The sequence below is a fragment of the Oncorhynchus tshawytscha genome, linkage group LG01, assembly GCF_018296145.1.
Source record: "Oncorhynchus tshawytscha isolate Ot180627B linkage group LG01, Otsh_v2.0, whole genome shotgun sequence".
In the NCBI taxonomy this organism is placed as follows: Eukaryota; Metazoa; Chordata; class Actinopteri; order Salmoniformes; family Salmonidae; genus Oncorhynchus; species Oncorhynchus tshawytscha.
Genome location: NC_056429.1, coordinates 15,137,658 through 15,164,266, shown reverse-complemented (window position 1 = coordinate 15,164,266; position 26,609 = coordinate 15,137,658). Strand labels below are relative to the sequence as shown.

The 26,609-nt window shown below is 42.6% G+C and overlaps 2 protein-coding genes across 2 annotated transcripts; both read right to left on the bottom strand.

The window, feature by feature from the left end:
• Positions 1 to 447: 447 nt before the first annotated feature.
• Positions 448 to 21,382, bottom strand: fnbp4 (formin binding protein 4). The gene is given in 18 exon segments (XM_042300767.1): positions 448 to 942; positions 1,340 to 1,497; positions 4,555 to 4,756; positions 4,999 to 5,114; positions 5,425 to 5,565; positions 5,567 to 5,647; positions 6,043 to 6,193; positions 7,148 to 7,281; positions 7,570 to 7,674; positions 7,815 to 7,924; positions 8,702 to 8,897; positions 9,104 to 9,430; positions 9,553 to 9,649; positions 11,153 to 11,303; positions 11,439 to 11,613; positions 17,878 to 17,996; positions 19,640 to 19,720; positions 20,270 to 21,382. Coding segments are annotated over 18 exon segments (2,553 nt in total). The 5' UTR covers positions 20,385 to 21,382; the 3' UTR covers positions 448 to 848.
• Positions 21,383 to 24,158: 2,776 nt separating this feature from the next.
• Positions 24,159 to 26,203, bottom strand: lrrc10 (leucine rich repeat containing 10). Its single transcript, XM_024390929.2, has one exon. The coding sequence runs from the start codon at positions 25,629 to 25,631 to the stop codon at positions 24,777 to 24,779; it is 855 nt and encodes a 284-aa protein (XP_024246697.1). The 5' UTR covers positions 25,632 to 26,203; the 3' UTR covers positions 24,159 to 24,776.
• Between the last annotated feature and the right edge of the window lie 406 nt (positions 26,204 to 26,609).

The following is a 26,609-nucleotide window of genomic DNA, read 5'->3' as shown; positions in this document are numbered from 1 at the left end:
CCACTATAGGGCCATGTGATCATTCACATTTATACATTTTGGGGCGGCTGGGTAGCCTAGTGGTTAGAGCGTTGGACTAGTAACCGGAAGGTTGCAAGTTCAAACCCCCGAGCTGACAAGGTACAAATCTGTCGTTCTGCCCCTGAACAGGCAGTTAACCCACTGTTCCTAGGCCGTCATTGAAAATAAGAATTTGTTCTTAACTGACTTGCCTAGTTAAATAAAAATAAATAAAGATAAAGATACATGACTTAAATCTCCCATCTGAAGTCAGAAAAAAAAAAACTGATGAAAAGGTATGTTCAGGATATACCATGAATAAACTAAAAGTACTGTTAATTACTATAGTTGAAGCATTAGAAAAGACAAGCGCGCATTGCATTTCCATCCGCCCTCTAATAAAATGGAACAGTGGATTATTCAGAGAAACAGCAGTTATTAGGAAGATGTTATTAAATCATAGTTTATTAAAATGGGCAAGAGGAACATGGGGAGGTCAAAACAAAGAGTTGATCTCCATTACAAACAAAGATTTAGAAACTCCAGCATTCTTAGTGCCGTACGTTTCACAGAAAACGGCATTTATGCTTTAAACAGGTAGAGGGGGATGTTTGGCAGGAGAGTCCAGTTTACCATATTAAAAACACTAGTGGGTTTTACAGCCAAGAAAATTAAAAAAACATTCAAGCCCATCCAATATATTCACAGACGAAGATATGAGGGGCTATTCAAAACCTGTTTCAAAATGACAGTGAGTCAAGTGCACAGTCAGTCCTCTCATTCTTATCCAACATTTGGAGTCAGGTTAAGGAGGAGTGTGTGTATGTAGGCGGGGAGGGGAGTGTGTGTTACGTGCTCTTCATCATCTTCCTCTTCTTCAACATCCTCTCTCGCCAGTCATCAGGTAAAGCCTCAAAGTTGGCATTCTTTCCAGCTTTGCCCCTGCAATCCAACAGATAAATCTATTTCTTACTGCCTTTCACCAAAAATGTGTGCATTACAAGTTAAAATATAAAAACCTAATGCATGTCTCCCAACACAATCAGTGTGCAATCACAGTAATTCAGCTCAGGTTTGTGAAAGTCCTCATCATTGAGAGGCATGTGAAGAAAAACAGCAGGTACACTAAGGAACAGTAACCACTGCTGGACTAGATCAAACAGACTTCAATTTTTTTTTTAATCAGAAGCTGTATGCATCAAGTGTCTCAGAGTAGGAGTGCTGATGTAGGATCAACCTTTTAGATCATTACGAATAAGATACATGGACACGCCTACTGTGCGATTCTTAATAAGGCCCAAGAAATGTACAACTTATAAAAAAATGGGGGGAATCTTACGTGAGTAACTGCTGCTGTTTCCACTCCTCAATGCTCCTCTTGTTGAGCTGGTCCCTGTCCTCGTCGCTAGAACTAGCCTGCTCCTCCTCGTCCAGCTCTTTCTGGATGCTCTGCCACTTCTTCACCAGGGACGGCATCTTCGTCTTGCTCTTCTTCGACTGGACACAGCAACCAGGGGAATAACGGAGAGAGTGGGGGATTGTCATTTAATGCCATCATTGATTTGAGTCTACTAGGAGACGCTTCAAAATATATATTTTTTTATACATCAAATTAGACTGATCTTTTACAATCCTTTCTCCTCAATGCATAGAACAGATGAAAAGTTAGTCACAAGCGCCAAATACATCAGGTGTAGACTGTACAGTGAAATTCTTACTTACAAGCCCTTAACCAACAATGCAGTTTAGTTTATTTAGTAAATATTTTCTTAAGTAAAAAATAAAATGAGACAGGGGGTACCAGTACCAAGTCAATGTGTGGGGTACATGTTAGTCGAGGTAATGTGTACATGTAGGTAGGGGTAAAGTGACTATGCATAGATAATAAACAGCGAGTAGCAGCAGTGTAAAAACGAAGAGAGGGGGGGTTTAGAAGCTGTTAAGGAGCCCTTTGGACCTAGACTTGGCGCTCCGGTAACGCTTGCCGTGCAATAGCAGAGAGAACAGTCCGACTTGGGTGACTGGAGTTTGACAATTTTTTGGGCCTTCCTCTGACCCGCCAAGTATATAGGTCCTGGATGGCAAGAAGCTTGGCCCCAGTAATGTGCTGGGCCATACGCACTACCCTCTGTAGCGCCCTACGGTCGGATGCTGAGCAGTTGCCAAACCAAGTGGTGATGTAACCGTTCAGGATGCTCTCGATGGTGCAGCTGTAGAACTTTTTGGTGATCTGGGGACCCCAAATCTTTTCAGTCTCCTTAGGGGGAAAAGGCATTGTTGTGCCCTCGTCACAACTTTCTTGGTGTGTTTGGACCATGATAGTTTGTTGGTGGACACCAGGGAACTTGAAGCTCTCAACCTGTGCCACTAGAGCCCCATCGATGTGAATGGGGTTGTGTTCTGCCCTCCTTTTCCTGTAGTACACGATCATCTCCTTTGTCTTGCTCACATTGGAGAGGTTGTGGTCCTGGCACCACACTGCCAGGTCTCTGACATCCTCCATAGGCTGTCTCATCATGCTCGGTGATCAGGCCTACCACCGTTGTCGTCAGCAAACGTAATGAAGGTGTGGAGTCCTGCTTGGCCATGCATGTGGGTGGACAGGGAGTACAGGAGGGGCCCCTGTGCAGAGGGAGGTGTATTGTCCTTCGCATAGTGATGAACTTTGTGGGCACTACGGCGTTGAATGCTGAGCTGTAGTCAATGAATAGCACTTTTGTCCAAGTGGGAAATGGCAGTGTGGAGTGCGATTAAGATTGCATCATCTGTGGATCGGTTGGGGCGGTATGCGAATTGGAGTGGGTCTAGGGTTTCCGGGATGATGGTGTTGATGTGAACCATGACCAGCCTTTCTAAGCACTTCATGGCTACCGACATGAGTGCTACGGGGCAGTAGTCATTTAGGCAGGTTACTGTCGCTTTCTTGGGCACAGGGACTATGGTGTTCTGCTTGAAACATGTAGGTATTACAGACGCAGACAGGGAGAGGTTGAAAATGTCAGTGAAGACACTTGCCATTTGGTCCGCGCATGCTCCGAGAACACGTCCTAGTAATCCATCTGGCCCTGCGGCCTTGTGAATGTCGACCTGCTTAAAAAGGTCTTGCTCACATAGGCTACGGAGAGCGTGATCACACAGTCATCCGAAACAGCTGGCGCTCTCATGCACGCTTCAATGTTGCTTGCCTCGAAGCGAGCATAAAAAGGCATTTAGCTCGTCTGGTAGCTCACGTTACTGGGCAGCTCGCAGTTGGGCTTTATTGTATATAGGGGTGTGACGTTTAAACTAATTTGGGATCAATAACGTCTAAAATAAAAATCCTAACTGAAACCACCCCCTTTTTGTACAACGTCGCAGTGAAGTTATCACAACTACAATTAATAGATCCTGAGCATCATAAAAATATAAATGAACTGATTGAGAGCTTGCAGAGAACGATAGTCAAGCTCTCAAAGACCATAACGCTGAGAGCTTGCAGAGAACAACAGTCAAGCTCTCAAAGACCATACGTGGCGTTGACAGATTGTTGGCCATCCATTAACATGCTGTTATTGAAATGAGCCATCACATTTATGAGAAGTGGGACATGAAGTACCTACAAAAAAAAATGGAGAGGCACAGGAGAATCTAAAATGGCATTAATACCATCGTTGCTGAGTGGGTGAAGGACAGCAGTTAGGTGAGCGCCATAAGGTAGGGTTTCCACAAGTTACCACAGCCATAAAATCAAAATTGCCAACATTGTAAAAATGTATGAAAACAGGAAATTGTAGAAGTAGGTGGGCTTTATGACTTTCAAATCAAATCTTATTTGTCACATACACATGGTTAGCAGATAGTTAATGCGAGTGTAGCGAAATGCTTGTGCTTCTAGTTCTGACAATGCAGTAATAACGAACAAGTAATCTAACTAACAATTCCAAAAAACTACTGTCTTATACACAGTGTAAGGGGATAAAGAATATGTACATAAGGATATATGAATGAGTGATGGTACAGAGCAGCATAGGCAAGATACAGTAGATGATATCGAGTACAGTATATACATATGAGATGAGTATGTAAACCAAGTGGCATAGTTAAAGTGGCTAGTGATACATGTATTACATAAGGATGCAGTCGATGATATAGAGTACAGTATATACGTATGCATATGAGATGAATAATGTAGGGTAAGTAACATTATATAAGGTAGCATTGTTTAAAGTGGCTAGTGATATATTTACATAATTTCCCATCAATTCCCATTATTAAAGTGGCTGGAGTTGAGTCAGTGTCATTGACAGTGTGTTGGCAGCAGCCACTCAATGTTAGTGGTGGCTGTTTAACAGTCTGATGGCCTTGAGATAGAAGCTGTGGCTGTGGTTACTCGTGACGACCAGTAGGTAGGTAGCCAGGACTGCAGTAGATTGAACTGCATTGTCCCCTAGCGGTTAGATGCAGAACCATATCTGGATTGTGAATTCGCATCATGACGATTCTTTTTAAAATGGTTAAAATGTCAAGCATTTTTTGTCACATTACTAATTGGATATGAAAATCAAAGACACCCACCTTATCCTTCTTTAGTTTCTTGGTCTTGTCCGTTAGCAATGTTTTAAACCCTGTGGGGTCCAGGGCAGAGGGGGCCTGAGCGGGGGGTAGCGGGGGGCGGGTAGGGGGAGGTGGGAGAGGTGGGGCCACGGTTTCAGAAGGCAGTGGCGGTGTAGCTACCGCAGACTCACCCCAGTAGGCAGCTCCTGACATCACAGGACAGAACACAAAAGTCAACTATTTGATACAAACCCTACACAGTTTAATTGTAAACCATGTGATCCCTAAACACCACACACCTATACTGTGAGACACTAGTGACCTTACATCTCCCATCAGAAAAATACTTCACAATCACAGTAATTCAGTACAGGTCTGTGAAAGTTCTCATCATTGAGTCCTGCTACTTCAAGAGTAATGTTAACATGAAAACCAGCATGCTGACGACGTCATTGCTTTTTACCTGATGTGGCGATGGTCTGTGTGTAGAGGATGGCGCTGCTGCCAATGGTTACAGCCTTGGTCAGCTGACCTGATCCTGAAGCCTTGCGTTTCTGACTCTTACCCAGCGAGGCTGTAGACTCCACAACCTGAGGACAGAAAATACTGAAACAGATTAGCTTACAGTAAAAGCCCATCTTGTGCTAATGTACATCTCCGATCAGATTTTTTTGGGGTTGCAAACACCTTCATTCAGTACCGGTCTGTGAAAGTTATCATTTAGAGTTAAGTTAACAAAAGCCAGCAGGCCCACTGACTGGCACTTGGCAACTGCTGGACTAGGCTGTCATCTAAAAAGTGTTCTTAGTCTAGTCACAAGACTACTAGATGACATTTGAGGTCTGGATTAGTTGAACGGTCACATACCTTCACACCAACAACACCAACAACACCCGGGGGGAGTGGAGGCTCTGTTCCAGGTGCTGGAGGCTCACTGTCATCATCCTCCATCTCTACCTCCTCTATCTCTCCATCATCCTCCAGGGGAGGAGGGGGGGAGGGGGGAGGTGACTCTGGGGGTGGAGGGGGAGGGCGGGGGGGAGTCAGCAGGGGGAGGGGGCTGGTCAGGGGGAAGTGGGGGCTGAGGCACAGACCAATAGGAGGGAAGGCCAGGCTGAGGGGGGACAATGGGTGTGAAGACTGAAGCTCCTGCAATATGGTAGAACATGTATAAAATCTGGGGTGAGTTGTGTACCCTTTCTTTGTCAGAGGGGAGGAGTAAGGTTAACCAAATATTGACAAGTTAGTAATATATGACAGTGGCAGGTTCCATAGCTCAAGACTTGCTAGTTAGCTGCTGAAAGCCAAATGTGCTAAGCTGTCCATCTCCCTTCAGATTTTTTTTGCAATCACAGTCATTCAGTATAGGTCTGTGAAAGTTCATCGAGAGTCATGCAACTAGCCAACTAGTGTGGTTCAAGGCCAAGAGATTCATCTGGACCTGTAGATACAGTGGCTGTTATGGGCCATTAAGAGGACAGTGAAGGGTCTTGGGGACTGACCTGCGACTGCGAGCCCACCAGTGGGTACGGGCGGAGGTTTGGGGTCCCCAAGTATGGATGTCTTGGTATTTTCTACTTCTTCCACATCTTCCTCTGCTGGGAAGTCCCACTGGGAGGCACTGGTGCGGTCATTGGTATAGAAATACCTCCTCTGCTCTCTAGAAGGAGGGAGAACAGAGATACAAGACAGTCTCAACAGCTGGCCTCATAACTGGCTGAGTCGCTGTATACTTGGGGGGGTGGGGGGGGTGTAGGGAGATGGGACTGCCACAGAGGGGGAATGTTGGGCTGGACAGCCAGGTTAGCCATCCAGGAGAAGGGCCGGATTGGATTGATGGGGAACCCACCTTAACGCTCTCAAAACCAAATTAACAAACCAAAACAAACAGCTTGGGTCCTGTAAAGTCGATCAAAGCAGGGTTCAGATGTTCACATAATGTTTGTCATGACAACATACACAAACAACCTTTTGCCCCCCAAACATATATGCCAGAGATATAGGCATCTTCATCATCAACTCAACAACCAAATGCAAAGAAACTAAACACTTTATACATATCTATCAATTTTCAGTCAATCAAGGAATAAAAACAGGAAACATATGAAATAGAGTTGGTCTGACCTGCTGGGTCCTCGTCAACGCTCCGTCTTCGCTTTAACTGAAACGGTTTGTGACACTCCTCGTTTCCGGGGGGTCACTCTGTCGCCCAGCAATGCATTCTGGGGCTGTAGTCCTGTAAAGTGCAAAGCTCTCGCACACAACCACCTTCCTAGCTACCGTACCCCTGTTCCACTAAGTGGACCCCCAAAGCAGTCTACAGAGCTCCCCCCCAAAATACAAGATCCAGAGTCTGGGCTATGGTTGGACAGGACAGGTTGTCCTATCTCTGGTGGTAGTGTTGGGTGATCAGGCTGCTCCCTTATCACAACTGGCAGTGCAGAGTACCAGCATTGCATCACAGAAACCTTGAGTGTCTCCATTTCATGTAATCCACAGATTGGTTAGGATCTCCCCCATATCAGGTTAAAAAGGTGGCGACCCCAGCTCTGAGGGGGTCGTTGTCACAGGGGTTGGGGGTGATTAAAGATGTTAAAAGGTAAGGAGCGCGTACCTGTCCCAGTGGCACGACCAGCCTTTAGGGGCGGCGTTAAGTTCGTAATGTTTTATGTGCTCGGCGGCTTCCTGCAGCCTGCGGCGGAGATAGATCCCGTTCAGAGCCCCCTCCCGCCAGTCAGCGATCCGCGTCTGACAGAAAGGAAGGGAAAAGAGAGGGGGAGAGAAACAATGACTGTTAGGCATACACCTTGTTTGCTAAAATGAGGATGGTGATCAAATTAATAAAAAATTTAAAAAACATCTCCCATCAGAACAATAACTTGCAATCAGTCATTCAGTAGAGGTCTGTGATAGTTCCCATCATTGAGTCATGCAGCTAGCCAACTAATGCAGTTTTAAGGCCAAGAAAATATAATCTGGACCTGAAGATATAGGCTGTCATTGTAGGAAAACTATGACAGACAGTGGTCCTCCTACCTCAGTCTGTAACAGAAGAAGCTGAAAGTTGGAGATAGTTTTCTTGTTGATCCCCAAAAACTCCATCTTGCTGGTTAAGGTGTTGGCAAGTTCGCCGATCTGAAACTGAACATTCAAAACATTTGATTAATTAGTTAGCCACCAGTTATTTTAAAAATCACTCATGACTAGGCACACAGTTCTCATGCCAAGGCCCTACTACAAAGAGTTAAATTGGTGCGAGAGTTGATCAAAAGTTTCAGTACCTTGAGCTCAGGAGTTTCAACTTCCTCCTTTGGTGGCACATTAGGAACCATTTTGTCCCCAGTTTCCTGGTCCTCCTCTTCCCCGGCCTTCTCTGGGACTTTGGAATGTGCTGCAAAACATGCATAAGAGGACTTGTATTAAAGCTAACCCTACATGTGTATGACAGAGTTGGTCTGGGCAGCATATCAGATCTTAAGGCCTCAGGACTCAACATTAACGCTGTCCGCTTACAAGGGGCAAGTAAAAATAAATATTTATAACACCTATTTTTTAATTTTTTTTTTTTTAGAAATAAGCAGATTACAGATCTGTTGCCTGAATGGACAAGTAAAAAAGATCATACAAAAGTCATAATATCAAAAACAATTAGGCTACTCCAATCAACATTGGATTTAGATCGTGTCCTCCGGATGCGATGTTTTGCTCTCTGCCCAACCAATCTCTGCAGAGTGGACTATAATAATTGTAGGCCTGCATTGACAGGCATGAGCAGTCTTTCTTTTGAGATCAAAGCGAGCCACGTTTGCACATTTGTTGATAATTGCTAGTGAGTTATTTGCCCAGTTTAGCCCATTTTGGTTCAGCAATAAAACCAATGCTGCATACTCCAGGTGTAAAACACTCTCTATTGGCCATGTAATTCTGAGAAAGTAACTCCTATGCTGTCAAGAACTCCTCTGAACAATGAATTACTGAATTAGCTACCTCACCAATCTTAGCCATTTTATTCCAGGTTCACTGAATGAGTTGATTATTTTATGAAGACATACCTAGAGAGGAGTTTACATCCCAGGATGAATCACATCAGAACAATATAATAATGTAATCTGCCCAGAGTTTGTGTATCTGGACTGGATCGCATCCTAACGGTTCTCCAGACACTCACCTGTGTCTGGGTCTTCCCGTGTATCTGAGTCCCTGCTGTTTGAATCGGGGCTGGCTGCTCTGAGGAAAGCCGTCTTCCACATGGCCTTTTTCGGAAGCAGGCTACGAGGCCCGGCGGCGGCCTCCTGACTGGCCTCAGAACAGGGGCTGGAGCCCCCCACACTGCAATCGCCCTCTTCCAACGCCCGCAGCTCAGCCTAGGGGGCAGAGGGACAAAAAGAGGAAAGATACTCATGTTGGATTCGTTGTAAAGGATAACTCCCAACTGTACACACTAGTTCTGCACGTGTTGAATTGTCAACATTTGTGACCTTTTCAAAAGAGTTACAATATAAACTCCCTTAAAAGAGATGTACATGCAACATCCCTGGTTAAATAAAGGACGAATAAAATATAAGCTGACCTTTTTCCTGTCCAGAGCCAGCTCTAGCTCCATGGTGTCCTCTTCTGTCTCCTCTGCATCAGAGTCCTCCTCAGACTGGTTCCTGCTGCATTGGTCTCTCAGCGGGTGTGTGGGGGTGTCTGGCTCATTCAGTGGAGGAGCAGGGGACCCTGGGAGGCTATCCTCCAAGCTGTTCTCCCTCTCCTCCAGCCCCCCCACCAGCCTTTTCCTCCACTTCTCCTCCGCTTCTTTCACCTCGGCAGGGATGAGGGGACCGAGGAGGGAGGCGGCCACACCATGACGCTCCTCTTCCTCACTGGTAAGGGCCACCACACTCTCCATCACTTCCTGTCAAAGAGACACTCAAAGTAAGACATACACAGACACACTTTTGCCAACAAATGGGCAGTCAAGTACTTTTTGGGGATTCACACTGAATCACTGAGCACAAAAGTAGTCAAATAACTCACCTTTTTTGTCTTGGATGTTAGGGAACTAACAGCAGTGGAGTGTTGTTCAGCATAGCAACCTGCACTCTGTGTAGCTCCATTGCCATTGACTGTTGAGCTACAGGGGATGAAACAGAAAACAGATAAAAACTAAGAACAAAACACATTTCAGAGTCATGCTGTAGCATACAAATCCACTTGTATGACTAACATTCGATATTATGTTGTACCATCCACTAACACCTCACCTGTCTGTGTACTGCTGCAGGCTCTGCACCTGGTGGGCTAGTTAGTAGAGGTTGATAAATTAAAAATCAGCATGGCCGATTTCAAGTTTCATAACAAATCAATAAATCTGCCTTTTTGGACGCCGATTATGGCCGATAACAGTGCAATCCACGAGACTACGTAGCAGGCTGACCCCCTGTTACGCGAGTGCAGCATCAAAAGGACCTTGTGGCTGCAAGGAGCCAAGGTAAGTTGCTAGCTAGCATTAAACCCATCTTTAAAAATAAAATAACACAATAGTTGCAATAATGTACCTAACCATAAACATCAATGCCTTTCTTAAAATCAATACACAAGTATATCTTTTTTAAACCTGCATATGTAGTTAAGAAATTCATGATAGCAGACAATATTAACTAGGGAAATTGTGTAACTTCTCTTGCGTTCAGTGCAAGCAGAGTCAGGGTATATGCAGCAGTTTGGGCCGCCTGGCTTGTTGAACTGTTGAAAGGACATTTATTCCTAACAAAAGACCGTAATTAATTTGCCAGAATTTTACAAAATTATGACATTACATTGAAGGTTATGCAATGTAACAGTAATATTTAGACTTAGGGATGCCACCCGTTCGATAAAATACGGAACAGTTCCGTATTTCACTGAAAGAATAAACGTTTTGTTTTCGAAATCATAGTTTCTGGATTTGACCATATTAATGACCAAAGGCTCATATTTCTGTGTGTTTATTATAATTAAGTATATAATTTGATAGGGCAGTCTGAGCGGTGGTAGGCAGCAGCAGGCTCGTAAGCATTCATTCAAACAGCAGCTCTCAGCAATGCTGGGATGCACAGCGCTGTTAATGACTTCAAGCCTATCAACTCCCGAGATTTGGCTGGCAATACTGTGCCTATAAGAACATCCAATAGTCAAAGGTATATGAAATACAAATTCTAGAGAGAGAAATAGTCCTAGAATACCTACAACCTAAAACTTCTTAACTGGGAATATTGAAGACTCGTGTTAAAAGGAACCACCAGCTTTCATATGTTCTCATGTTCTGAGCAAGGAACTTAAACGTTAGCATTTATTTATTTTTTACATGGCAAATATTGCACTTTTACTTTCTTCTCCAACATTGTGTTTTTGCATTTTAAACCAAATTGAACATTTTTCATTATTTATTTGAGACTAAATATATGTTACTTATGTATTATATTAAGTTAAGTGTTCCTTGTTCATTCAGTATTGTTGTAAATGTCATTTATTGCAAAAATAATAAATAGGCGGATTAATCGGTATAGGCTTTTTTGGTCCTCCAATAAATCGTATCGGCGTTGAAAACAAATCATAAAATCGGTCGACCTCTACCAGGTAGTAATTAACATCTCACCTGTCTGTGTACTGCTGCAAGCCCTGTACTTGGTGGGCCAGGTAATAAGGCAGCTGCCAGGCCACTTCGTTGGTCTGAGTGTTCCAGTAGTAGTAACAACCTGTGTTGTCATCCCACACCTCCTGCCAGTCTCCCATCTCCAATCCTCCCACTGGTGGACAGGAAACAAATAAGGAAGGAACTCTAGATCAGCAGAACCGCACACTTGACATGTCATAAACAATGGCCAACTGAACTTCTCAGGTAAGTTCTACACAAATGTATGGAATACAATAAAACCGGTCACCTCCAGCGAGTGAAGTATGGGTATCGTACTGGAAGTCCGCCCCAGTACTCTCAGGCTCTGTCCCCATCTCAGAGGCATGTTGCTGGGCTTTGGGTTCTGGACGTGGTGGGGTGGGGGCCGACGGATCCCCTGTGGGCTCCTCTGAGCCCGGCTGTGTAGTGATTGCATCAATTTCCTATTGGGGGGGGCACAGTTAAATGGGTTTATTAAAAGGATAACACTTGCCTAATGACATTAACAAATCAGGGAAAAAAAGGCCAACACGTGGCGATCACTTGTATAGCGTCTGATTCGCACCTGAATCAGTAGACTAATCCATTGCGGAGGCTGCGGGGATGGCACATCACTCTAGACAGGCATCAGCAACATAAGGCACGCGCGTGCCGCGAGGGAATTTGCCTTGGCATGCCAAGCAAGTTGATAAAAAAGGACAAAAAGTGAAATTGCATTGTTTTCCATAAATGGCTACTGCCTTGGACCAGACACCGTTTGAGAGAATATTCCTTAGGCCTACAGTATGTGTGAAGATAACAGGTCTTAGGTATAATTTTAAAATGTTGAGTCAACTCATGCGCATTAAATTGTTTCATAACTTCATTGTGTGAATTGTATCATTCACTGTTACCTATATCACCAGTAGTACATTTACAGTTAATTTCTAATCTGTTTACACTCATTTATGGGAATTATGTTACTCAATTTAATACATTATCATCCTTTACCATTCTCATTGTCGGAGTGGACAAGTTGTTTGCAGAGCTCACAACCTACACTACACGTGTGAGAAACTAGTTTCAGTTTAATTTAAAATGGTCAATGTAGTTATTGTTTGGAGCACTCCTGTCAATGTTGAGTAAGGAACCGTAGGCCTAGGCTACACGGCCTGCGCACAAATGTATACATAAACCCATTTGGGGATGTCTGATAGTCTTAACTCACAACTAATGACCCGTGGAGCTTCTCAAAGTAATCTCTTCACCTCAAAACAGCAAGTAAACTAAGTGTTTTTACATCCATTGAGAACAATAGTCTTTCCAGCGGTCTCCCTTTCAATAGCTACTGAACCTCGGTGTGAAATGGAAAAATATCATGCTCTGATCAGGTGGAAACGTAATTATTACTGAACAAAAATATAAATTGCAACATAAAACAATTTCACTGAGTTGCAGTTCATAGGGAAATCAATCAATTTAAATAAATTCATTAGGCCCTGATCTATGGATTTCACATCACTGGGCATGGGTGGACATGGGCCCACCCACTCAGGAGCCAGGTCCACCCACTGGGGAGCTAGGCACAGTCAATGATAATTAGTTTTTCCCTGACCAAAGGGCTTTATTACAGACAGAAATGCTCCTCAGTTTCATCAGCTGTCTGGGTCGCAGACGATCCCGCAGGCGAAGAAGCCAGATGCGGATGTCCTGGGCTGGCGTGGTTATGGTATTTTTCCCATCCAAAAGACAGCACCAATGTCCCCAATCACCACCCTGGGTGCTTTGGGATACTATTTTAGACCAGAGGAAAGAGCACCTCCTACTGGCCCTCCAACACCATTTCCAGCAGCATCTGGTCTCCCATCTACAGACAGACCAGGACCAACCCTGCCTAGCTTCAGAAGCAAGCCAGCAGTGGGATGCAAGGTGGTATACTCCTGGCTAAGAGAAATTAACATACAATTTGCCAACAGCTGTAGTAGACATTCATGCAGTCTGAATGCCAATTGCACACTCCGTCAAAACACCTGTGACATTGCGTTGAGTGGTAAAACTTCACATTTTAGAGTTGCCTTATTGTCCCCAGTACAAGGTGCAACTGTTTAATGATCATGCTGTTTACTCAACTTCTTGATATGCCACATCTGTCAGGTGGATTAATTATCTTGGCAAAGGAGATATGCTCATTAACAGAGATGTAAAAAGATGTGCGCACAAAATTTGAGAGAAATGAGCTTTGTGCGTATAGAACATTTAATTTCAGCTCATGAAACCAATACTTAACATGTTGCATTTATATTTTTGATATAGAGTACTAGTCAAAAGTTTGAACACCTACTCATTCCAGGGTTTTTCTTTATTTTTACTACATTGTAGATAAACAGTGTAGACATCAAAACTATGAAATAACACATATGAAATGTAGAAACGAAGTGTTAAATCAAAATATATTTTATGAGAATCTTCAAAGTAGCCACCCTTTGCTTTGACAGCTTTACATACTCTTGGTATTCTCTCAACCAGCTTCACGAGGTAGTCACCTGGAATGCATTTCAATTAACAGGTGTGCCTTGTTAAAAGCTCATTTGTGGAATTTCTTACCTTCTTAATGCATTTGAGCCAATCAGTTGTGTTGTGACAAGGTAGGGGGGGTATATAGATGGTCTTTTACCAAATAGGGCGATCAAAAACAGCTCAAATAAGCAAAGAGAAATGACAGTCCATCAATACTTTAAGACATGAAGGTCAGTCAACATGGAAAAAGTCAAGAACTTGAAAGTTTCTTCAAGTGCAGTCGCAAAAACCATAATGCACTATGATGAAACTGGCTCTCATGACGACCGCAGCAGATAAGGAAGACCCAGAGTTACCTCTGCTGCTGAGGATAAGTTCCAGCCCCCAAATAAATGCTTCAGAGTTCAAGTAACAAACATCAACTGCTCAGAGGAAACTGCATGAAATCAAGTCTTTGTGGTAAAATTGCTGCAAAGAAACCACTACTAAAGGACACCAATAAGAAGACACTTGTTTGGGCCAAGAAACACAAGCAATGGACATTAGACCAGTGGAAATGTGTCCTTTGGTCTGATGAGTCCAAATGAGATTTTAGGTTCCAAATGCCGTCTCTTTGTGAGACGCAGAGTTGCCGCATGTGTGGTTCCCACTGTGAAGCATGGAGGTGGTGTGATGGTGGCACTGTCGGTGATTTATTTAGAATTCAAGGCACACTTAGCCAGCATGGCTACCACAGCATGGCTACCACAGCATTCTGCAGTGATACACCATCCCATCTGGTTTGCGCTTAGTGGGACGATCATTTGTTTTTTCAACAGGACAATGGCTATTTGACCAAGGAGAGTGACGAGTGCTGCATCAGATGACCTGGCCTCCACAATCACCTGACCTCAACTCAATTGAGATGAGTTGGACCGCAGAGTGAAGGAAAAGCAGCCAACAAGTGCTCAGCACATGTGGAAACTACTTCAAGACTGTTGGAAATAGCATTCCTCATGAAGCTGGTTGAGAGAATACCATGAGTGTGCAAAGCTGTCAAGGCAAAGGGTGGCTACTTTCAAGAATCTCAAATCTATTTTGATTTGTTTAATACTTGTGGTGGATGAATCAGAATTAATTGGGTAACATAAGTAATTAAGATGTCTTATCTACACAATATTCTTATGTGATATACTTTACTAGAATGTATTTCTTTGGACTCTAGTTTTGGCAGTTGCATTTCTTCCCTCAGCTGGGGCTCAGTCACTTGGGGCCCAGAGAGGGGAGAGTTCAGGCTTGTCTTTTACATGTCTCTGGTGCTATGCAGAATATCAGAAAGGGATGACAGGATGGAACATTGTCTTCATATGTGAATGTGTCTTTACCTATTAAACCATGTGAAGGGATGGCGTGATTAATGGGGAACCAATTACTTGTCTCCACAATATCTGTGAGCAAGTCACTCCCTCCTTTGGCATGGGGAGGGGGGGGTGTAGGGCAGTGTCTGGAACCCCTTTATGTCCTCTGATGTTGCACTTATCCTGGGATAGTGTATGACCTAGAGGCTCGCTCCCCTCAGTGAGCTTGTCCAGGAGAGGGGTCAAGAGGGAGTTTACTTGAGATGCAAGTATCTAGAGTTGCCAATTAAGTTATGCCATTGGATGAGGTAATGGTTCTGTGCTACGAAGTACCAGGAACAAGATTAGAACCTCGTCTTAAGGACCAAACTGAACAATAGTTTATAGCGAATATTATCTGTTATACTCCTTTCTCAACTGTTCCTAAGATCTGTGGTTCATCATGTAAGTTGAGAGGGGTGTGTCTTGCCTATAAAAGATCTTTGTACTTTTGTTGGTACTTTCAATGGTTCATTAGAGATGGCTCATCATTGAAAGTCAAATGCTATTGCAAAGCTCTTATTAAAGATGTAGTTTAAGTATAACTGACTGGTGTGTGAAGTTTAACAATCCTCATTTGGTAAAGCAGAAATAAGCCACCACACACACTTTTTTGGTTACTACATGATTCCATGTGTTACTACATAGTTATGTCTTCAGTATTATTCTACAAATGTAGAAAACAGTAAATTAAGAAAAATGAGTAGGTGTCTAAATGTTTGACTGGTACTGTATATCCGATTACTTTTTATCCCTTGCGCAAATACAGCAGTGTCTGGAGCTCACTGACAAGGAAACTGAGGTACCAGAGTAGTTGATACAATGTTTATGAGCTGTTGCCAGCCCCGGTTGATACAATGTTTCAAGTTTGATGCACAGTTGATACAATGTTTCAAGTTTGATGCAGACAGGAGGAGTAGAGGGATGAATGTGATTGAACGAAAATGAACAAACCTCCAATATGATTCATAGGAATTATATATATTTTAAATTAGAATATTTTCTACCTGCAATGTTTGCGTTGGCTTTATGTAGGCAATTTTTACCTAGATGGCAATAAAAAAAAATTTTGTAAACATGTTAACAAAAGTGTGCATATGAAAAATCAGAAGTGGCAGCCAGATTGGTAGAAACTAAATTGGCACTCTACATGAGAAAGGTTGCCAACCCCTGGTGTAGCATATTACAGGCAACTTCAGGAGCGTAATGGCAGAATCAGCAAAGGCCAGCAGGAGGAGGGCAAGGAGGAAAAGGTTCTGGTCATCTTTATCTGTCTACCTCGAGTCATGTGTGTATTAATGATGTCAAGCTGTGCCCTTAAAAAACAGACAAGCTTGGTGCATATAAACTCAGCAAATAAAGAAACGTCCTCTCACTGTCAACAGCATTTATTTTCAGCAAACTCAACAGAGTGAGTATGTGTAAATTTGTATGAACATAAGATTCATCAACAGACAAACTGAACAAGTTCCACGGACATATGATTAACAGAAATCGAATAATGCGTCCATGAACAAAGGGGGCGGGTCAAAATAAAAAGTAAGTCAGTATCTGGTGTGGCCACCAGCTGCATTAAGTACCGCAGTGCATCTCCTCATGGACTGCACCAGACTTGTCAGTTCTTACCCTACTCCTCCACCAAGGCACCTGCCAGTTCCCAGAGGGGGGCGTGCTCAATGGGATTGAGATCTGGGCTCTACGCTGGCCATGGCCGAACACTGACATTCCTATCTTGCAGGAAGGGTACCATGAGCCTGCATGAAGGGTACCACATGAGGGAGGAGGATGTCTTCCCTGTAACGCACAGCGCTGAGATTGCCTGCAATGACAACAAGCTCAGTCCAATGATGCTGTGACACACCGCCCCAGACCATGACGGACCCTCTACCTCCAAATATATCCCGCTCCAGAGTACAGGCCTCGGTGTAACGCTCATTCCTTCGACGATAAATGCGAATCCGACCATCACCCCAGGTGAGACAAAACTGTGACACGTCAGTGAAGAGCACTTTTTGCCAGTCCTGTCTGGTCCAGCGACGGTGGGTTTGTGCCATTGGCAACATTGTTGCCGGTGATGTCTGGTGAGGACCTGCCTTACAACAGGCCTACAAGCCCTCAGTCCAACCACTCTCAGCCTATTGCAGACAGTCAAAGCACTGATTGTGCGTTCCTGGTGTAATTTGGGCAGTTGGTGTTGCCATCCAGTACCTGTCCCGCAGGTCTGATGTTCAGATGTACAGATCCTGTGCAGGTGTTGTTACATGTGGTCTGCCACTGCGAGGACGATCAATTGTCCGTCCTGTTTCCCTGTCTTAGGCATCTCACAGTACGGACATGGCAATTTATTGCCCTGGCCACATCTGCAGTCCTCATGCCTCCTTGCAGCATGCCCAAGGCACGTTCACGCAGATGAGCAGGGACCCTGGGCATCTTTCTTTTGGTGTTTTTCAAAGTCAGTAGAAAGGCCTCTTTAGTGTCCTAAGTTTTGCCTAACATCTGTAAGCTGTTAGTGTCTTAACGACCATTCCACAGGTGAATGTTCATTAATTGTTTATGGTTCATTGAACAAGCATGGGAAACAGTGTTTAAACCCTTTACAATGAAGATATTTGGATTTTTACAAATTATCCTTGGAAGACAGGGTCCTGAAAAAGGGACGTTTATTTTTTTTTGATGAGTTTAGTTGATTTATTAAAACATATTTTGTGTCTCCATATAGAGACACAGCCTGTTTTTAAACAATCGCGATTGGTTGAAAGAACAGACTACTGTTGACCCAAAACAAATGTGGGGTCGGGGACAGCCCTAACAGAAATAGAGTATTGATATACTCACGGCCATGAAGTTGGCGAGTATATCTGCAGACTGGTGTTGGGTCCTGACAGAGGGAGGCTGTGGGTCGGCATCCTCTTCATCATCACTGTCCTCATAGGCCCCCAAGAGGGACAGACCCTCTGAGGAGAAACGCAGAGTCACTGGTCAGGTAATGTACATAGGCAACTATGCTTGTGCACGCGATTAGTAAACAGCCCTGAAGACGTCTTGTGTTACCTCCCCCAGCTAATGCATAGGCTTGAGCTCAGCAGGACGACAGTTGTCTGGCAGGAGACCTGGGTTTGAACCAAATTCACACAAGCAGATGTGCCAGGACGCACACACCAATATGGCATAGAGTGCCTTCAGAAAGTATTCATACCCCTTGACTTATTCTATATAGCGTTACATCCCAAATTCAAAATCAATTAAAATACACCCACAACAGTGAAAATGTAAACATTTTGGCAAATTTTGGGAAAATGAAATACATAAATCTATGTAAGTATTCACACCCCTGAGTCAATACCTTGTAGAATCACCTTTGCCAGCAATTATAGCTGGGAGTATTTTGGGAGTAAGTCTAAGAGCTTTGCACACCTGGATTATATAAAGTTCATCCATTATTCTTTATAAAATTCTTCAAGCTCTCAAGTTGATCTTTGCTAGACAGCCATTTTCAAGTCTTGACAGATTTTCAAGCAGATTTAAGTCAAAACTGTAATTAGGCACAGCAGGAACATTCAATGTCATCTTGGTGAGGAACTGCAGTGTAGATTTCTTGTGTTTCAGGTTATTGTCCTAATGAAAGGTGAATTGGAAAGCAGACAACCAGGTTCTCTATGATTTTTTCCTGTGCTTAGTTCTATTCCAATTTTTTTTTACCCTAAAAACTCTATATGAAGAGTGGTACTCCGTGATGTGTTGGATTTGACCCAAACATCGTATTCAGGATATAAAGTTTATTTATTTGCAACATTTTTTGCAGTATAACTTTAGTGCCTTATTGCAAATAGGATGCATGTTTTGAAATATTTGTATTCTGTACATGCTTCCTTTTCACTTTCATTTGGGTTAGTATTATGGATTAACTACAATGTTGACCCACCCTCAGTTCTATTACATCCATTAAACTAAATATTTTATAGTTGGTCACCATATGCTTTATAGTGAAATCCATGAGCGGTTTCCTTCCTCTCCGGTAAACTGAGTTAGGAAGGCCACCTGTATCTTTGTAGTGACTGGGTGTATAGATACACCAACCAAAGTATAATTAATAAATGTCACCATGCTCAAAAGGATATTCGATGTCTGATTTTTTTATTTTAACCCATCTATCAAAAAGTTGATCTTCACGAGGCATTAGAAAACCTCCATGGTCTTTGTGGTTGAATCTGGTTGAAATGCATGGCTCGACTGAGGGAACTTACAGATAATTGTATGTGTGGGGTACAGAGATGAGGTAGTCATTCAAAAATCATGATAAACACTTATTGCACACATTGATTCCATGCAATTTATGCTATTACTTGTTAAACAAACATTTACCCCTTAACTTATTTAGGCTTGCCATAACAAAGGGGTTGAATACTTGACTCAAAATGTAAACGTTTCATTTTTAATGAATTTGTAAATGTCGATAAAACACAATTCCCCTTTGACATTATGGGGAATTGTGTGTAGGCCAGTGACAAAATCTCAATTTTATCAATTTTACATTCCGGCTGTAACAAAACGTGGAACAAGTCAAGGGATGGGAATACTTTTTTAGGCACTATCTTACCTGTGGCCTTAACGGGCATCCTCATTTCTGTAGTTACTTCTCTTGGAAAACTGTATTCATCCCCGTTACCCTCCTGCTCGTCTGCAAAACACGCATAATTGCAATTGTTAAAATGGCTTATTTAGCTAGCTAGATATGTGGCCTGGATTGAGCAGAGGGCTCTGTAGAGCAAGTCTAGCTAACATTGATAGGCATAGCTAATTGTAGAAATTGTCATCCTGCTAGTTTGTGTAACGTGTTTGGTCACAATCAGACAACAGGCCGCACGAGACAACAAATCGCTATTTGCGCAATATGTTAGCCTAACATATTCACGTTAGCTGGCTAGGCTATCTAGCTAGTTAACACTTTAGAAAACACGAAACACCCCAAAATCTACAGTGTTGCCTTTATTGCTTCTGAACTAGTTATTTAAATATAGTGAAAAAGTAAAACAATGCATTCATTTCCGGAACATAACGTTACATTTTGAACGACTGACTAGCCAACCTAGCTAGGCTACGTCACCGGCTAGGCCAGTTAGCTAGCTTCTACAATGAGTGATCAGCGAAAAATGGGCCCGATTTTGATCGAATCATCCACCGACCGAAAACCAAAACATAATAAATGATATTGTCGTCGTGTTTTTACCTTCGGATGCTGAACCTAAAGAGTCTTCTCTTCCACAGACGGCCCCGCTTCGAGGTGGGAAAAGCTGCAGTATTGTTCTGCGTCCTCCTGTTCCTGTGCGAGTTTTCTTTCCCATCGCTGGTCTCTGGTCCCACTGAGGTATATGGGTGCAGCGTCTATGCACTAGCCCACCGAGCCAAAGGCATTGCTGTTTGTACCGTTGAATTTTTTGGGGAAACTATCCACAACACATCCGGTGTCAAAGGGAGGGTATTTGTACAATAGTTCTAATGCTGTTTTATAAGACCTGTTTTTGTGTATTTCTTATATTTATATTACATGTGTATAGGGAACATCATTGAGGGGAGATGACATACGGAAGTCCTGTAGGCGTTAGTAGTAGATTACATCCATTTAATTTGTGAACATTTGATTCGATTAAAGTAGTAGAGTCTAAATGAATTACATTCATATGTTTGCTATATTTCAAGACCAAAATCACCATCATCATAATTATAACTTCATCACAAGCTTTTCTTACAATAGTGCACTGCCAACAAAGTGTGATAACTAAAAATCTTCAACATGATTTGATTAGGCAACATTTGTTGTTCTTGTAGCCTACTACTCAGTCTCAGATAACACAATATTCCACTTGTGTGTCATATCTAGAGCTAGTACAGCTGTTTTAATTTAATTTAATTATAGATAAGAAGCTCCTGTGATAATATTAAAACCCATTTAAAGTATTTGAGTCAAATATACGGCCCTATCTGTCAGATAACCTAAATTATGCATAACTCTGGATGAAAGGTGCATAGCTTGACTTTAGCCATCCATCATAGATATTAATCACCTCACAGAAATAAGCCTTGGCAAGTAGGAACAGTTTTTCATATGCTAGAGAAATGTGGAAAATTAGGTAGGTCTATGTAAAGTCATTAGTCAACTGATTAGTCACTCAAAAAGTGACTCAACACTGCCTCTGTGAATTATAATAGCCTATGATGACATTATCTGTATTCAATCTTTTTATGAAAATAATGCCTACTCACAATACTATACAGTACATACTAAGCATTCGGAAAGTATTCAGATCCCTTGACTTTTTCCACATTTTGTTACATTACAGCCTTATTCTAAAATTGATTAAATATTTTTCCCCCTCATCAATCTACACACAATACCCCATAATGATACATGACAAAAAACATAAATTCCTTATTTACATAAGTATTCAGACCCTTTGCTATAAGACTCGAAATTGAGCTCATGTGCATCTTGTTTCCATTGATCATCCTTGAGATGTTTCTACATCTTGATTATAGTCCACCTGTGGTAAATTCAATTGATTGGACATGATTTGGAAAGGCACACACCTGTCTATATAAGGTCCCACAGTTGACAGTGCAAGTCAGATCAAAAACCAAGCCATGAGGTCGAAGGAGTTGTCCATAGAGCACCAAGACAGGATTGTGTTGAGGCACAGCTCTGAGAAATGGTACTAAAACATGTCTGCAGCATTGAAGGTCCCCAACAACACAGTGGCCTCCATCATTCTTAAATGGAAGAAGTTTGGAACCACCAAGATTCTTCCTAGATCTGGCCGTCTGACCAAACGGGGGAGAAGGGCCCTGGTCAGGGACATGACAAAGAACCCGGGCTCCAGATTTCCTCTGTGGAGATGGGATAACCTTCCAGAAGGACAACCATCTCTACAGCTCTCCACCAATCCGGCCTTTATGGTAGAGTGGCCAGACGGAAGCCACTCCTTAGTAAAAGGCACATGACCGCCCGCTTGGAGTTTGCCAACAAGCACCTAAAGGACTCAGACCATAAGAAACAAGATTCTCTGGTCTGATGAAACCAAGATTGAACTCTTTGGCCTGAATGCCAAGTGTCACGTCTGGAGGGAACCTGACACCCATCCCTACGGTGAAGCATGGTGGTGGCAACATCATGCTGTGTGGATGTTTTTCAGGGGCAGAGGCTGGGAGACTAGTCAGGACAGAGGGAAAGATGAACGGAGCAAAGTACAGAGAGATCCTGAATGAAAACTATTTAATCCATATTAGAATAAGGTTGTAACATAACATGTGGAAAAAGTCAAGGGGTCTGAATACTTTCCAAATGCACTGTACAGTAAGTATGCTGTCCCCAGCAAAGGTTCATGAATAGAGTCATCTGGCAGAATTTCCTTCCCACTGGGCACAGACTGGTTGAATCAACATTGTGTCAATGTAATTTGTCAACGTATTGTGATGTCAAATCTACATGGAAAATACATATAATTTGAAAAAATTAATCAATGTAAATTGTTGTTTTGAGGGTGAAATTTCAACCACATGATTGTCGTAATTTTAATTAACACATGCAAACCTTGTGTAACACATGTTGAGTTTGTACCATTGAAACAATGTCAGATCTTCAATTGTATATCCACTATCAGAATTAAAAAACTATAGGCTGGGCAGCACCTCTTACTTGACCTATCTACAACAGCTATTCATTTGATATCCCATCCAGGTTTTTTTTTAAGCAGGCCCAGTCCTGCTTAGATTTGATATTTGACACTGACGACTACCAATGTGCTATCATGATATTGATAGATCTATTAATAATTAAATATATTCACTGTTGCTCTTAGTCATTCTAAAGGGTAACCATACTCTTTGTCATATCATCAATGATACTATTCAGGCTAAGTAATCAACCGCTATTGTTTCAATTCAACTCAGGATTCAACTAAAAATAGACAATACATAAAGGCCTAGAGTTTCAAGCTTTGGTTGATTTAAAATGTAATGTATAAATTAATCATTGATATGTGGGATTCATGTTTCCATCTTAACCAAAAATCGAAATGAATGAATGGGACTAAATCAAACTTTATTTTGAAGTGCATTTAAAGTTTTATTAAATGTATTCCTATTATTTAACTTGTTTATTGTTTGAGACTTTAATCCAACATATCAATTAATAATTTGTAGACAGACTGGAATTAAAGTCAGACCACGTCAGTGACACAAAAGATACATATAGTGGGGGGGGAGTATTTAGTCAGCCACCAATTGTGCATGTATGGAATGGGCCAAAAATACTTATTTTACACCATAATTTGCAAATTAATTAATTAAAAATCCTACAATGTGATTTTCTGGATTTTTTTTCCTCATTTTGTCTGTCATAGTTGAAGTGTACCTATGATGAAAATTACAGGCCTCTCATCTTTTTAAGTGGGAGAACTTGCACAATTGGTGGCTGACTAAATACTTTTTTGCCCCACTGTAAATCTTATTCAAATGTTGATATTTGGTTGCGTTGACAACCAAACACAATTCAATATCACTTTTGCAATACAGTAAATAGCCTATTAACTTGTTCACAAGTTAACAAATTATGTTGGATTTACATCTACAACTAAACCAAAAATAAAATGTTAAGCATATGATTTAGCCAGTGGCTCAGATGAAACTATGCAAGCATTAGATATCCTTTAAATTTTGATATTTGGTTGCGTTGTCAACCAAACACAATTCAATATTACTTTTGTAAGACAGTAAATAGCCTAAAGTTTTTGCTAACTTACAAACTAATGTAATAGTATTTATTCAATCTTAAAATGACTAACACATCCATGACCACATGTTGAGGTTACGCTAATGTAACTATAAATGTCTTCTTCTGTAATCATAGAAAGCATGCTTGTTCAAGATGCAAAGGTCGCAGGTCTGTGGAGCTCTTCACAAATGCTTAAATAATCTGTGCAGAATCTCTAACAGCATTGATCACTTGCAATATGTACTTTTAATGTAATCTCAACTGCAATCCAAGTCATTTGGTTCTGCTATTAGATGAAGCACAGTGATAACACATTAAGTTGTATAAATACAAAAGATCTGACATTGTATTATCATTCTAACTTTGTTGTGCTTTAAAATGGTTTAAAGTGCTGTGATAACACATTTTAGATGACAACAAAACAAAAAAATCTGACATGGTTTTTCTATTAGAATTTTGTTGTGCTTTCAGATGGTAGAAACCATAGTGATAACACATTGGGAATACAACAAACTTCTGTCTGTCATTTTGAGTGGGTGATTAAAGGTTGAAATCTCATTGCTCAACGTCTCAACAATATTACCCCAATTTCCATGTTGAAATGACGTGGTGTGCCCTGGGGTTCATGTCTCCAGAAATTAATTGAATTGGAAAATAACCTGTAAAATTAACTGAATACGAGCAAACGAAAATCCTTCAAGTCTGCAGACAGTGATGTAAAAGTAGAGAACTTCATATCAGATTCCTCCTGGCACTCTTCGTGAGGTCCATGTTTCATCATGATGGAAACCAATTGTAACAGCTTATTATTTGTCATCTGTGTTTAGGTCCATATCATTGGCCTGACCATATTTGGAACAAAACACCATCAGGCCTGGCTGCTGGCCGTTCTCCAGTAAGTGGTCGTTCTCCAGTAAGTGCTCCACTTGACTGGCATCCTGTTCCCCAGTTTAGCCACGTTTGAAGGTCAGATGCTTCCACAACCCTTTTCAAGTAGTGAGTCCAGTTGTCCCTCGGAGGCAAGTTCCTTCACCTCAGTCGGAGTCTCACACACTTTCAACCCATCCTCACCATCCTCTTCATCATCCGAGCTGTCTGCCCAGCGTCCAACCCTTCTGACCCCCTCCCCGACCACAGGTGCGTTCACACAGGGGTTGTGGTCGTAGATTACCAGTTTCAACCCCTGCAAGTGGGACAGACCAGGAAAGCGGCGGATTTTGTTGCGGTCCACATCGATCACGGCCAGAAGGTGCATGGCGAGCAACACTGGCGGGAACTCACACAGCTGGTTCCCGGCTAGCCAGATACTCCTCAGCTCCTCTAACCCACCGAGCTCCATGGGCAGTTTGCTTATCTGGTTGTACCCCAGATGGAGCGTCTTGAGGTTGGGGAGGTCGCAGACCACACTCGGGAACTGAGTGAAACAGTTAGTCTCCAACCAGAGGGTATTAAGTTCTTTCAGCTCGCCCAGCTCCCGGGGGAGGCACCAGAGCTGGTTGTTGCCCAGATACAGGATGTTAAGCTGAGGTAGCTGACACACAGCCGCAGGCAGCTCCTCGAAACAGTTGAAGTCAAGAGCTAAGAGTTGCAACTTCCTCAGGCCCTGCAAGTCTGCAGGTAGGGTGCTCAGGTTGTTGCCACTTAGGTAGAGCTTGACCAGCTCATTGAACAGGCAGGCAGCCACAGGAAGACGACGCAGCTGCAGTTTGCTCAGGTCTAGTGTCCGATCGAGAGGCATCTCCTTCAGGTCGCCAACCAGGAAACGCTGGCAGCGCTCGGAGGGGATGAAGGCCACAGCGCCACGTATGACGTTCCCCATCATGAGCAGCCTGAGTCTCCCTGATGCTGCCCTACACCCACTCTGGTTCAGCTGCAGAGCTGAGGGGGGAGTGAGCAGCTCATGGAAGAATGTCCAGGAAAGTCCATTCTCTAACTGTCATGATTAGCAGTAGAAGCTGTCAAGTCTGATGCCATTTTACAAAAAACAACAAGAATAACACTGGAAATATGACTAGATGACTGAATCCCTTACAACTTGACTGAAACCCTGAAAGGCAATTCCAATGTCAAACTACCAGTCCATGCATGTTGTGACCCCCACAAAGCTGGAGATTATACTTGACGGTCTCTATAAAAACACCTACTTTAGAGAGTCGTGTGGATTGAGGGGATCCTTCTCACAATAAGACTTCCAAATTATGTTTGCCAGCTTTCCCCCAAATATTGGTATGTCAGTGTTGTATCCCACCTAGTGAAGGTGTTGCCGATATTCCCAGACCCTTGCACAGACCTCTGCTGGCTCGCTCTCTTTCTGTCTGTGGCTCTGAGCTTTGCCTAGGCTCTTAAGCAGTAGCAAATGACGAGCTGCTCACTCCTCCCCATTTGTGCTTAATGACTTTCCCCCTCTGCATAACGTGAGAGAGCAAGGGGGGGGGGGTATATGTTCTGCAGAACAGAATGTAGTCAGTTGATAAGTGTATAAGAGGTGTTAAGTGATCAAAGAGCACGGCAGGTCATCTACATTCCATCCGTCTACAAGCCCTCCCACAGCCTGGGAGCCAAGTCTTTATCATCGCCACACAAGTGGCCTTTCACTCTTAAATAATGTGCAGAATTTGTGACTGTTACCAGAGGCTGTCATGTTTCTGAACTATGGCACAGTGTTGCAAGCAGCCATGTGAGAGAGCCAGAGAGTGTTTTGGTCAAGCTGGAAAAGCTTTAAATCATCGGGTGGTTTGAAATGTTTGCTGCATGGAGTGGAAAATTAAGTAACAGCCTCCAAAAAAAAGTAAAGAGGCAT

Coding starts and splice junctions, on each gene's coding strand:
- lrrc10 (XM_024390929.2), bottom strand. CDS start 25,631: ATGATGGGGAACGTCATACGTGGCGCTGTGGCCTTCATCCCCTCCGAG.